The sequence below is a fragment of the Dermacentor silvarum genome, chromosome 4, assembly GCF_013339745.2.
Source record: "Dermacentor silvarum isolate Dsil-2018 chromosome 4, BIME_Dsil_1.4, whole genome shotgun sequence".
Classification (NCBI taxonomy): Eukaryota; Metazoa; Arthropoda; class Arachnida; order Ixodida; family Ixodidae; genus Dermacentor; species Dermacentor silvarum.
This window is the reverse complement of record NC_051157.2, coordinates 32,635,977-32,650,571: the sequence shown is the minus strand read 5'-3', so window position 1 is coordinate 32,650,571 and position 14,595 is coordinate 32,635,977. Positions and strand designations below refer to the sequence as shown.

General features: G+C 44.1%; 1 protein-coding gene across 9 annotated transcripts in view; it reads right to left on the bottom strand.

Moving 5' to 3' along the window:
* Positions 1-698: 698 nt before the first annotated feature.
* Positions 699-14,595, bottom strand: part of LOC119449726 (stromal interaction molecule homolog) — a 54,145-nt gene continuing 40,248 nt past the window's right edge. For 3 of the 9 annotated variants that reach the window (XM_037712963.2, XM_037712966.2, XM_037712965.2), the window contains exons 12-14: positions 14,115-14,324; positions 9,972-10,218; positions 699-4,864 (exon numbers count right to left, since the gene is read on the bottom strand). In XM_037712963.2, coding sequence (XP_037568891.1) covers positions 4,453-4,864; positions 9,972-10,218; positions 14,115-14,324 — 869 coding nt within the window. In that variant the 3' untranslated portion in view covers positions 699-4,452. The remainder of the gene's footprint in view (positions 4,865-9,971; positions 10,219-14,114; positions 14,325-14,595) is intronic. The other 6 variants (XM_037712967.2, XM_037712968.2, XM_037712969.2 and 3 more) reach the window with 3 other exon arrangements.

Below are 14,595 nucleotides of genomic sequence, written 5' to 3'. Positions count from 1 at the left end.
ATACGCAGCACTTCAAGAATCATGTGCAATTAACGAAGTTACTGTTTCGTTACAAGAAAAGGAAAGGTTAGCGCTATCTTCTGCAGCCCTTGAGGGAGCACGGCTCAGCGCCAGCGAGCCGTGCTCCCTCAATCTGCAATCACATATAATGTCGCGCTGCTACGCCCTCACCGCCATAGAGTTTCTCACTATAAATATTATATAGTGAGAAACTCTATGCTCACCGCTTTCCACGCGATCGCTCTCGTCGTTCGCACTCAAGACTGACCGCCTCGAGCTACTCCCTCCATTATATCTCCTTCCCCAAGGGGCGAGTTGTTCTCCCCAATAGGGTTGCAGAAAATAGCACCTCTTCCTCTTCACAATCACTCTCGCTCAAAGCTGCAGCGACATTGTACTGCCCAATCTTTAATAAATGCTTTAATAAATGTAGCAAAGCTCTTGACATATACTGTTTTACAGCTACATATACTGTTACAGAACGCTAGTGGCTGTGTCAAGATACAACTAAAGGAAGTTATTACATTTGAATTCATCAGATATCACTTTGCCTTTGTTAGACTTTTGGAGTCATAAAGTTAGTATGCAGAGGCCAACCGATTTGGAGCAAATGATGCTTTTAAGTACACTGCTAGATATTGCATACCATTGGTTTTGTTATGAGACAGCAAATCAATGAAAGAAAAAGAACCCCATCCTGGAAAAAACAAAGGGTTTATTTTATTTCGCAGCGGCACATAATTCGATTCCACCAGTCATTCTCCATTTGGCGACAAAACAGCACACCGCATAAACACATAAAAGTTCACATGACAACTGCCTTTCCCCTCACCCTGTGTGATTGCTCTGAAGATTGCTGGCCATGGGAAGAGTCATTTGAAACAAGTTCTATGCAGGACAAATACAGCACACCACATGTCACCGAGAAGACTAAGGCTTTTGCTGTAAAGGAGCAAACATAGCTTTACGAGCCTGAGGTTGGCATGGCAAGTAGGCCGATAGACAGACTGCACAAGCTTTTGACTCAGCTGCCAGCTATCCACACTTTTGTCTAGAGTGCTCAAGCAGCACTATTACAAGCAGAAGAAAACACACAGAGATAGCAGCTGCAGAGTTCCGAGGTACCAGGCATCAGATACATAGCTTGTGCATCTATCTTGCTGCCCACGCACACAGCTTCACTCAAATATCGTTTTCTTTGTCCAGATGTGCATCACTCCGGTGCTCTAGATATAAGTGTGGATTTCTGTACAACAATACTTATTATGCAAGAGCACCTGATGTGCCAGAAAATAGCAAATTGATTAGGCTTCCTTTCTTTATAGTTCGAGTTGACAAACGTGAGCACGGGGCAGCCCTCAAGATACACGTGGGTGTCAATATGAAAGGGAACACCCCATTTGCAGTCAAGGCCATAGGTTGTTCTTATTTTTGTACTGAAGTGAAAGGAAGAACAAGGGAGCAAATTACTTGAGAAAGGAGCCGCTTAGGTAGTACAAGTGAGCAAGGTCTGACGTGAAAGTTGTGCAATTATCTTGGCTAGACTACAAACTAGGTGTTCCCTTTCGTATTATAGGACCCTGTACAGTGTCTGAAATAGTGACCACATGAAACACATTTCGGCTGCTCCTTCAGGCAGTGGGCACTGTTTCACATATGTTCAATGAAACTCCCATGCTGAAATTAAGGGCAAACTGATTTTCATGTATCTGCTCAATTAAGACCAGTAAATCGTTTAAGGCGATGACCAATATTCAGAACAAAGACAGCCATTGGGCAAGCAACAAAAACAGTGACGCCTGATCTCAGCTATGCTACAATCATGCACTGTTCAAGCAACAAAACACAGAAGTGATGGTCTGGGGCAAGAGTGCATGTGGCCTCAATATTTACTGATAAAGTGCTGGCCCCAGTGCTTAATAACTGCCCTAGAAAGTTATCGCTGAAAGCTAGAACATAACAGATTCACTGCAGATGTTCATGATTAAGAATGTTACAAGCCAACAACCGCCCAGCAACAAAGTAAAAACACAAATGCAAACCAGCAGATCTTGTGCATACCCCACTGCAAGACTCATGTGAACCAGATCTTGTAGTAGCCTGTAAAAATTGTAGCACTCTTCTACCAACATTTTCTTTAAATGCCAATGTCAAATAAATGCCAAAATAAACAAAACTGTGCTCTGACCAGGTATTACTTTCCTTGCAGCTTAAAGCACATTAAAGAACTGCAGGATTCCCATATGCATAAGTGAAATGCAATTGCGGTCAGGTGACAAGCGAAACGACGAGTATAGAGTACTCCTAAAGAGCCCACAGCTTCTTTGAAGCAACGTGCGTGATAGTATATAGTATGTATTGTTCTCTCTGAAGGAGTCGCGAGGGTGGTTCAGATCCACGCATGCATAATAATCCATGAAGTCGCAACATGTGCACCGTATTGCGTACGTCACGAAGCCCCTAGCGAGAGATCCCTCAGCCGATATCACAGATCGTGAAGCAGTGCATCAAGCACCACACACCAGGTGCAGCAACGCTCATCCCCAACTTCTAAAGCACAGTGTCCATTTGACGGGCTTGAAGCAAAGGAAAGGGTGGGTGCGACATGGCCAACTCACATAACAGGTTACACACAAGCACTCACAAAAGATTACAGGGTCGCGGCCCAAGTGGCCAACATCCAAAATTGAAAAAAATAAAACTCTCCAAAGAACTCTACATGATGGAACTGTTACCAAGGACACACACACAATACAAAATACACTGGTTACTGATATTTGACATTTATGACAAAATCTTGCGGAAGTTGGGCAACAGTTACACACATTGGTCTTTCACTCCCCTTTTATAGCAAGCACTGGTTAGCCATATGCTTGGATGGCTCACCTATTAAATGGTTAAACTTGGCAAGCTTCCTGTGAAAGATGCAAGAGATATTTTCACAGCTGGATAGACGAGCTATAATGTTACAGATTTACAAGCTTTAGATAAAGCAGCTACTACAGTGATTACCAAAGCACACCATAGCTACAGTCAACTGGCAACACGGCTAAATTTTGAAAACGGTTAAACTTAACAACTCCGAACGGCCCATCTATGAGCTAATAAAGCTGGACTTCATTAAAAAGAAGACTATTCACGACGACAAATGTTGATTCCACAATCATCATGAGCCCCTTGCAGACATAGAATTGGTGCTCATACCTAATCATGTCCACAGCATCCCACTGCTGGAATCACATTAAAATTTCAACTTGAATACTTCATCAGGGACGTTCATCATGAACCTAACTCAGTTGGTAATCTCCAGAAGCTCAGCTTAAAAGAAACACCCAGTAAGAAAGGTTACCACTAACTGCACAGTGACAATTCTCACCAAGAAAAATCACAATAAAAGATTTCATTGCAATTTGACACATAGGAAAAAAAAAAGTCTAAGGACAAAACAGTTAAAAAAAATTGCCAGCAGCACTCCGACAAGCTTGCAAATACTAGTAGCGATAAAAAAAAAAAGGCGCTTTGTTAGAGCATTTATTCTGATTTAGTTATGGAGCAAAAGCCCATCAAAATTGCTTACAAGTGACAATACTGAAGGACAGCCAATCCTCTTGACATCCAAAAGGACAATAACAGGTCACCAACAAGGATACAGAAAATGAATGGACATGCAAAGTGAATCACTAAATATGCCTGCCGACACATTTCTGGGTGATGGCTTCCGGCAGAAATAATAGTCCATGTGCCATACCAAAAATATAAGTTAGAAAAATACAGTTCTTGACGTACCACACACTTCCTCTTCTCCTGCTCAACAAGCAGCCATTACCAAAAAAGAAAGGAAAGAACAACAACAAAAAACTGTGCCATCAAGAAGTGCAGACACACGTATATGGTAACAGAGGAAACCATCTCTCAAAAACAAGTCCAAAGAGGAAGAGATCCAACACAGGTGAAAGCCACTCTGATGTGTACAACTGCAAGGTAATGAACTATGATAGCCGATTTAAAAAAAAGAAGAAGAGGTTCATTCATTCTCATTGTGCCTTGAACAGCTTGAGTTGCTTTAAAAGATGGAAAAAGAGACAGAGAAAAGGAAGAAGAAACAGTAATGAAGTGCACTACAATACACAGTAACTTTCCCAACCACAGGGAGATAATTCTAGCTCCCTCAAGGTGCTTCAAATCGCCTGCCTATTAACAAAAATTTAAGCTCAGGTGTTGACAGAGCCATGTTGGCCTGCTAATGAAATGCAGGGGGAGACAAAAAATGGCGCAAGCCCGTCCAATATCCTGTCAAGCACTTCGTGCTCAGAAGCATACCAGAAAAGGAAAGAGAACAAACAAACAAAAGAAAGGACCACTGCCGACACTAGCCGACTGCGAAATGAGCCTCTGGGCGTGGCACCAAGTCAGGAATACAAGAAAACAAGGCGGGTCTTCTCTTGCACAGAGTCACAATGCTTTCGGCTTCTTCTTCTTGAGTGGCTGGAAGATGGAGGACGCCTTGGCTTTTTTCTTTTCTTTCAAACTGTCATCGTCTGCTGTAGAGTTAGAGTCTGTTGAGTTTTCTTCATCAACGACGGCGCCGGAAAAGTTTCCCTTCAGAGCAGCCACCAAAATGTTGCCCGCTTTCTTGCGTCTCTCTATGGATGACATTGACGTCAGCGGCGGCCGCGGAAGAAGCAGTGGTTCGGAGGTGGTGGTGGGGCCTGCACTCTCTGGCGTCGTCGGCGAAGACGGCTCAGTCTGCACCATGAGCTCAGTGGATGTCAGGATCCGGCGAGGTGGTGCGTCGTCTGCACTCACTGCTTTGTTCAGCAGCTGGCTGCTCTTCGGTCGAACAAGCTGTGGAGGTTCTGGTGGGCTGCCAAAGAAAAGAGAGACACGGCAGTTTGGTCTGAAACACCAGTGCACAGCCTTGCACTTTAAGAGAGAGCAAAAATCTCACAAAAGGACACGAAACGAAAAAGAGCGAGTCAGAGTGGCTTGAATGGTTGCACTTCTGGTATAATGAATTGATCACCCTGGTGAACGACGAACACTTAATCAAAAAGAGGAAGCACATTTACACGTAAAAGTGAAAGGCAAGTGATGACACCAGTTCAAAATCTAATGACATTACCGTAGGTCAGCATACTCGCTCATGATTAAATGACCTATACTCGGTCCATACCTGTATTTTACAGGCTTGAGATAGTGAGAGCGAGTGGCAAAAGGTGTTAGAGACATGAATATGAATGGGAGTGAGTACCGGTGAGTTTGAGAGGATGTTAGTGTGAACAGAAGGAGGGAGTGCTACTTAACGTGAGTAGGAACGAAATTCGGTGATGGCGATTTTGAGTGGACTTGAGTATGAATGTGAATATGTAATCACCATAGTGACCACGGTTCCGTTTGCAGTGGCTGTGCCCAACAATAGTTTCATTTGACTCTGTGCGCGCGTTGGCCACATGAAGCAGAGGTTTCGCTTTGATGCTGCAAAGCATAAGTGATACTGCATTTCGCACGCTGGCATCAAACCCGCCAGCTACATCACGATAGATGGATGATCTGTTGCCAACCAGCTCACTGGCGAAAAAATTAACTGGATGTGCACGCGATAACGAAAAGCATGTCTCGGATGAAGACACAGGTCTGGCATCGGAGCCACAATGCAAAGGAAGGCACGAGGCCTTCACCGCTGCAACTGCTAATCAGTCACGAGATGACGAGAACTGCAGCTTCCGCACTGCTTTTGTGCAAAACAAAAACAGGATTTGCTGATTCATTCGGTAAATAAAATCATGCCAATGTAGTAAGCATTTGTTTAATGTTGTTTTGGTACCCCCAATAACGCATTTGGTTAACTTGCACTTTCTTTTTTCTGTCCCGTGAAATCTGAACTAATGAGGTTTTACTGTACTAGTTCTAGGAAAGGGGGAGCCCAGGAAGTAGCCAAAGCTGGCTGCTGTACCCATCCAGCGAGGGTGGACACCACAACTGACCTGCACTGTTGAGGTCCTGTATGAGTAACTTGTGTGCCATGGCCTTCTCAAACATGACCTCTGATTACAGAGCACGCTCAAAATTTTACGCACATTTTGTTTTTCCGTTTGCAAAGCTATGCTGAACATTATCCAAACACGCTTGCATGATCAACCCCTTAGCAACCCTAATTATTTTTTCTCCAAAGTCAAAGACTGCTTAAACATGTTTTTTGCTACTTGCTCAACCTCTTAGTCACTATAATATCCATAAAATTAGATGGGGTGCCTGAAAGCGTGTTACTTTCAAGCTCTACAAATCATGCCAAATATTGCATGACATGACTGCACAGTCGTAGACAGCAAAGAGAACACAGCTGACAAGTTCCAGTCAGCCTGAAGTACTAAGGGGTTAACGAGTTTTCGATTGACCACATTTATGTTATAGTATTCAAACTGGTAAACAGCAAAAAAAGAACAAAGGACAATGATGCATGGTGATCACCTTCTCTTGGTCGCTGTTTATCAGTTATAACATAGTAAGAGGCTTCACTGAAGCGATAGCATACCTTATCCAATTACTACAACTTCGATAATTTCTTTCCATTCCTCCCATTGCCCTAAATCTAGGTACAGTCAACTTCTGTTAATGCGACCCTGATGGTATAGACGAAATTGGTCAAATAATCTGGCGCATCGAATTAAACAAGTGCAGAAAAAATGCCGAAAGACGCTGCTGATTCATTGGCAATGTTTGCCCGATTCTAAAACAGCCCCTAATCAAATGTGCATCAACATTTTATTGGTTCAGAGTAGAAAACTAACAATGAATTCTTCTATCTGGTATTTTACGTGCCAAAACAAGTTTTGATTATGAGGCACGTCATAGTGCAGGGCTCCGGATTAGTTATGATCACTTGGGGTCCAACGTGCACTACAACGCAAGCACACGTGCGTTTTTGCATTTCGCCTCTATCGAACTGCGGCCGCTGCGGCCGGGATTCGATCCCGCGACCTCGTCCTCAGCAGCGCAAAACAAAGAATTGACATTAGAGTTCCTAAGCAAAGTAGAAATCGAACAAGCATTCAATATTTAGCAAGAAAGACATAGCATGTCCCGATTCTGGCAATAAGAAAAAGACAACACCAGCAAACTAACTTCCCAGAATGGATATTTATCTAATGTTCATTGTGACCACTCACGAACAGCAGTTCGAGAGTGGTCACAATGAGAGTGGTCACATTAGAAGCCACACCTTGTCGTCCTTTGTAAAGTCAATAATGCGTTTGATATAGGTAGTCAAACCTCGTTAATACATACCTGCTTAATGTGTAATTGCGGTTTAAACATAGTCACGAAGATTCCCCCACCCAGTCCCCATTGAACCCCATGTTGGCTGACCGCTAGAGCCGTAGTCGCTCATTTCCCACCAAATGGTTAGTGCGTACTATTTTTCTTCCTTGTTCTATACGCACAGGCACAAAATCAGCAAAATCACATGTGCGCAGACGTTCGATTCTCGAGTTGCAACGCCCAGACGACAGTCGCCAGTGATAGTAAGCCTAAAATATGGCCACCATGATGAATTTCCTACTCATACAGCAGTTGCAGATTGCCGCACACAAAAACATGGCCTTCCGAGATTAGCTCCCGGTAACGCAAAGAAGCCGCTGGTAGGGAGTGCGAATTCGCTGTCGAATCCAATTCAAGTAGTAACCGCGCAGAAGCACATTTTATTGCGATGCGCATTTCTGTCGTCACCGTGAACAGCGCTTTGAGGTTCCGTATAAAGTCCAAACATGGCAACATCGTCGCCGCGCGCCTTACACTGTATGTGCGAGTGAAAGCTTGCGAGGGTCAGCTGGCTCAATCTCGCAGGCGCGAGGGAGAAAGGTGGGGCAGAAGTGTGCTACTTCCATCGCGTGCAAGGTACGGCGGGGGAAGCGAGAAAAGGAGTTTACTTCGGTGGCAGCCACACGTGGAAAAAGTACGCGTCCGTGCGGGCCTTCAAAGCGATCTGTAGACAAAATGCAACTAGCGCCGGTAGCTTCGTATGCACTGTGCTTTTGACGTCTAGTTCCCGTTGAAGCGAGAGACTGCACGCTCACTGCTGCTGCCGTACCTCCTCACTCAGCGTTCTGACAGCGAGTTTCCGCAGTCATCAAGTGAGATGTGTTCATGTTTACACCTGTGCACGCGTTACACCGTGCTTGTTAATTTAGTTAGTAACCTTATCGTAAGGCCTTATCGAGTTCGAAGACGCCGTTGTCGCGGCAAGGTCACCACAGCAGCAAATGAAGATCACCGATTTTTTGCTGCCTACCAGCAAATAAAGTCTGTCTGAGTGCGTGTGTTTGAGAGCATCGTGACGTAGCAATTTTCCGGCCGGTAAGTAGCCGCTAAACTAGCATTGGCGATTAATTCGTACACCGTTTAGTCACTGTAGTGCATACCTAAACGTCGTTCCCGGCTGACTACATATTAACGAGGTTTGACTGCAGTCTGCATTCATCAAACAACTCCGCAACAATCGCAAATGAGATTGTGGCCCACACTTCGGCTAACCACTTCGCTAGTTTGCACTGCGACGCATACAATTCTCCGAAACCCCAAAAATATGTGACGCGATTTGTTTGCCCTAGCTTAACATTTAAAAGAAATTAATGTTAGAATGTGCTCCTGCAACCAGACTGAAAGCCGCATGCCGAAATCGTCATGATACGTGATAAAACTTGTTTTGTCACCATTCATGGTCGCCATATTGTGATGGCAATGTTGATGGCGCTGGCTAGGCTGGCTGTGATGGCTGAACACTACGAAAGTGGCTTTGGTTTTGGCCTCGGACTGCACCGCCCAAGCAATTTGGCGCACATTATAATTGGGTAAACACTGTTTTCCTTGTGAGCTACCGCTTTTGCTTGAAAATCTTTCTAAGGTAGGCTGAAAATAGGCACTTTTGGCAAGAGATGACATGTACTTGACCCATTCACTGTACCCTAAATGCCGCCAATATGAACGCTGCTGCTAGGAGAGTCAACAACTGTGGTCACCATTGGGATTGGGCGTGTGCATGATGACGAGCCAAATTCTAATTATCCGGCAAAGGCTAATTTCAGGATTAAAATAACTAAGGTTTGGTGCCATCTAAATTTATGGGTGCTGGCTGAGACCTTAGTTCAGGATTGAAATTACCCGAAAAATCGAATGAACTGTAGTCGAAGTAACAGAGGTCTACTGTATATAACTTCTCCAGCATGTTCCCTGAATTACCTGTTCAACTCTTTCAAAGGCTCATTCCAATTCAAGTTTTAGTTCTCTTACAGCAGTGGTTCTCAAATAGGGGTCAAGGAACTAGTGGGGTGCGTGGAAGCATTCCTGGGGCCCATGAAGCCCTCGTTGTGAATTGCACCCGAGTTGAATTTCAGAGTAGGGTGTGCAGATCCCTCCTTTCAAAGCACTCTGCAAGGTGGTGCTTGCCACCATAGTAATCAAAGAGGAAGCCACTATCATCACCAACCGTACAGCGCTCGGAGCATATCGAAAACCCCTCCTTTAGTTAGTGTTGACAAGGTCCGTGCCATTGCAATGTTGAAGCAATGAAGGTCTTTTGATGTGTTACTTGCGGATGCCAATAAATAGTGTTCATTTAATGTTTGTGAATACCCGCATTATCTGCTTCAGTATTGTACAAGATGTGTGGCTTGTGCAATCAATAAACAGCGTTCATTTCACGTTACAAATGTACTTCCATTCTTTGTTGCGACATCGTACACGAGTTATTATTCCTATTATTCCTAGCAGGTTTGTCGTAAAACAAAGGTGGCGAGAACTAAGTTCCCTGCATTAAGTCTACTCCAACTGGATTAGCCAAGTGGTAGGCAGTGATAATGGTGGCCTTCTAAAACGACCAATCAAAAACACCACCCTGGTTACGCTTACTTGATGCTGATGACAAACCAGCAATGAAAGCTCCAGAGTAAGAAAAGTGCACACAACTGTAGAGTTACCTTCTAAATATCATTGCTAACCTGCTGTCCCCGACCACGAAAGACACAGCGCTGGGCGCAGGGGTTCCCACCGACAGTACTGTGGGCAGAGAAGAGTCAGTGAACTCTTCTGTGTCATCGTCAGTCTCATCCAGGAGAGCTAGCCTTTGGGATGAGGCCCCATTGGACTTGGCAGCACCAATTGGCAGCGTGCTGGGCCGTTCGGGGCACCTCAAACTCAGCAGCGACGTCCCGCTTGACACCGAGCCTGCAAAATCAAAAACGCCGCAGCAGTGCTCCAGTGTTACAACCAGAGTGTTGAAGAGAAATTTCTTTCGTTACAGTTTTCATTACAGTTCACCGAAAACGTATGAGTTCCGGTTCAATTACGCAGCAAAAAACGGTTCACACCGGTTCAAGCTAGTTCACTTCATTTGCATAGTCGAAGTGGGACGAGGCTCACCCTGTTCTCCGGTCCTTTTCATTACCCCTTCTACCTTCCTTTTTGCTCGTTCTGAGCTGCGCTACAAGCTTAACAGTCACAGTCGAAGAATATTAACAGGAAAATAGCATAAACTTATTTCATGCAAGTACTCTACAGTTCACCTGAGCTGCACAAAAAGACCAAAAAGTGCTATGTGTGCTCTTGTTGCGGCCACCAGTAGCTGAAAAAAAGTTGCGCTGACCCAACGCAAATTTTGGAATCTGTGTGAACCGAAGCGTTAGGAAACGGTTCAATAAATGCTATATAACTAAATGCGATGTGTACAATTTTGTTAAACGTTGACTCAGTGATGTTAGGAGGAGTAAGGCGATGAGCGCTATTCATCACATTTTCTTGCTGCTGTCCGTTCTAGATATTTACGTGGGGGGCTGAAGGTGCCGATGCCGATCAATCACCACTTCCCCAGAGGAAATCTGCTTTAAGAATAAACACGGAGCAAGGCTGTGTCGGAACTTAAGAGTGTCCCATGACACAGAGTGCTTTAAATTTGTAACACTGATATCGTAGCCATAGGAATTAGTCGCAAAGTGCCCGGAACCATTTTATATTGCCTCCAATTTATTAGTAAGAACTTTAGTGTTCAGGTCCCAGACCAAAGAAGCATATTTGAGTACCGAACACATACTAGAAAAATATAGAATTTGTTTAATGTGGAGTGGAGCTTTCTTAAGATTGCTTTTAATAAAGTTTAGGACACGTCCGTCTTTTAAGGTGATGTACTCCACATTTTTGTTCCGTTTAAGGTCTGACGAGAAAGAAAATCCTGGTATTTTGCATCATCTACTTTTTCGATTAGAATGCCGTTAGTAGGTACAATGGCTATGGTGCTTAACTGCTTAGCAAGAGGTCACAGGTTATATTCCCCGCCATGGCAGTTCCATTTCGATGGAAGTAAAATGCAAAAATGCTTGCGCCGTGTTCTAGGTGTGCAATAAAGAGGCTCAGGTGCTCAAAATTAACTTGAAATCCTCCAATAAGGCATCTTTCACAGCCCCTGTGTTTTTTTAAGATGTTAAAATCAATAGATCAATCAATCAATCAATCAATCCAATATTGTAAAAGAATGCCTACACAAAATGCAGACAGAAAGTAAGAAATTACCAAGTTGGTGGTATTTCTTGTTCAGGAATAGCCATGAAAGAATAAAAAAGTAACTGGTCTATTGGTACTTATGAATTGGCATTCACACCTCACTGGTATTAGAGCATTCATAGCAGCTTAAATATTCTGCACACTTGGAGGAGCTCTTTGGTCATAACCTGGTCCTTGAACCATTAAATGCCCGTTATCATGACCAAATTTCACATGGAAGCTGGCAGGCTAATTTTAATTGATAGGTATTTGAGCAACAAATCGTACTGGCCATATATTTTTCCCAGATAAAAGACAGAAACGTTTGCACATCAGACTGAATACTAACGAGGTGTCTGACCTAACAGCAGACAACCCCTTTAAATGTCCTGCAAGATGGTCACTGTACAAGTCTAACTCATAGATTTACCATAGCATCTTGCAGGATGTTTCAGGTTTCTATTAGACAAGGTACCTTACCTTGAAGATAAGTGGGTTATCTTTTGGGACCAAGCACAGATTTGAAAAGTTATGGCAATGCATCAACAGAAAGAGAAGTGTACCAAGAAGCAGAAAGGAAGCAGGTGCTGGCTCCTGCGCACATGCTTGTTTTTTCCATTAGTACAAAGTGGAACATGTACTTTGAGCCTGAGTGGTCATGCCACCTGTTTGCACTTCTTGTCTCCGTCTCGTCTCTCAAGCCCTGCATACATTCCCTGCACCTCCCATCAACGACGCTACAGTTGTTGATTGGTCCTCACTCCAGTATGCCATGCAGTTTGAGTTAGCAAAGTAAATTTTTTTTCCTTCAGTGTCGCTAAACATTTTCAGTAGCTAGACACTTCATTCACGTGCTTTCAGCAATCAGACATGAAAGAATGAGCCAGCAAGGAAAGGAGGTAACATGCCAGAAGTGGTGGAAGTTATATAAGTTACAACTGTGTCACGTGGGCCAAGTTGACGCCTGTCACGCAGCAAAATTTAATATACCATATTTATTAAAATATAAGGCGACATTCTTTTCCCAGAATCTTTAGCCTCAAAGTCACTCCCTGCCTTATATGAGAGGCTGATGGATTCAATTACTGTTTCAATAAGGTGGCAGCAGTGCCACATTTCCAGCGATTCAGATTTTGGACAACAGTGAAGCTTGTAGCAACTAGTAAGCCTTAGCAGGTGAGGTACTACCATATGGAGAGTTCAAAAAATTTAACAGTGAACGCAGTGTGTGTGCAGGTTATATGTGAATTTCACCTTGAGGTGCGACTTCACGACAGTGCGAATTTCACCTTATGGTTTTGACTTCACGGCAGCGCACGCCATGCTGCCATAAAGCCACACTACAAGATGAAATTCGCGTTGCTGTGAAGTCACACCTCAAGGCAAAATTTGCATATAACCCACACCGATTATTCCGGGGCTGTTGCTTATTCGGTGTTTCGGGCAACCCCCACGAATTCTGAATAATCTGTAGGCTACTCTATATCACCTAATATTAGTGTGCATACTCAGTATATATTTCTTGGATCCCCCAACTGCATCCTCACCTTATAATTGTGACTGCCTTATAATTAAATTACAGTGGAATCTCATTGATACGATCTTCACGGGAACGGGAATATAAAATGTATCATCCGAAAATTGTATTATCCGAACATAATCGTATATAAGAATAAAAAATGGTATATAATAAAACGTATTATCCAGAAAACACATATGCAGAATCATATCAGTGAGATTCCAGTGTAATATGGTCATTTCTAATGACACCCACATATCTTAGTGTCACTTCCCCAGACAACAGCCTTTGCATCATGACAACTAATGTCTCTTGCAAATGATGGTGATAAAAAGGGTGTTAAGGGACACTTCACAAAACTTAGTGCTAGGATGGCGATGTTAAGCAGCCCTACAGAACATCCATCATCAGTCTAATTTATGTACACTGCCGGATGAAGGCCTCTCTCCCATTGATCTGATCTCCAAGTACTCATCTTGCTTAAGCTGACTTTGCCAATATTTTGCTATTTCGTTGCACCACCGAATCATCTGCTGTCCTCGATTGTGATTCCCTTCCCTTAGCACCTATTGTGTCACTGTAATATACCTCTACTGGTGAATAGAGAGCAACTGCTTCTTATAGTCGATGGGACTAGAGCCCCTCCACACACTTTTCAATCGACTAGGTCAAGTACCGCCAACCTATTCTCCTCCGTGTTTCTCTCGTTCATCCTCTCAGCTTCCAGTGCCACGTGGAACTTACATCACCTCGGCTTCTGGTTCTGAGCCGAAGCAAAGTCATCTGCTGTCTGCTACAGCTGTGCAGAGATGCAAGCGTCCAAAAGCAGTGAAAGGGGAAATTCAAGAAGCAAGACTGATGTGGGCAACGAACCAAGAGAGAGCGGCGCACGTCAAAGGTTGGCGCTACTTAGCAGAAGCAGTGGTGGCAAGTGGATGGAGGGGCTTTAGGCGAGTCAGCTGTCATCACAATTGTAGCTTTATGTCTTTCATCAAATCCACATTGGTTCATACGCCTTCCAATGTTTAAAATGGCATTTCCACAAAGTCCCATATGACAAGGCACTCACCATTGAGGCTGGCCACAGAAGCGGGCACAGTGGCGCTAGCGGTGGTTGAGACAGTGGCAGCAGCAGACTGAGGGAGGTTAGTGCTGTTAAGAGGCACGACACGGAAAGGAGGGAAGCCCGCAGCTGCGGCCAGCGTGCACTTGGTGAGGTCGCAAGCCGGTGGCACAGAGGCAAGAAACAGAGCAGCCGAATTGTGCACCAGTTGCTGCACTATTTAGGAGCCAGAAATTGAAGGGGGAGAAGAGAAAGAAGTGGGTGGGTGGAAGCAGGAAAGAGGCAATCAGCGCAGTGACCACAGCATGACAACAGGGAAGAGAAAACATGAGGTCGGTAAGGCGAGAAGGTTATTCCAATAGATACGGCAATTGCGCATAGCAAAGAAGAGGGCAGGATTAACAGGAATCACACACACATAAAACACACAAAGATGGGTGCCAACTTCGAACTGTTCATTTGTTTTCTTATGACGGCAGTTTTAGGA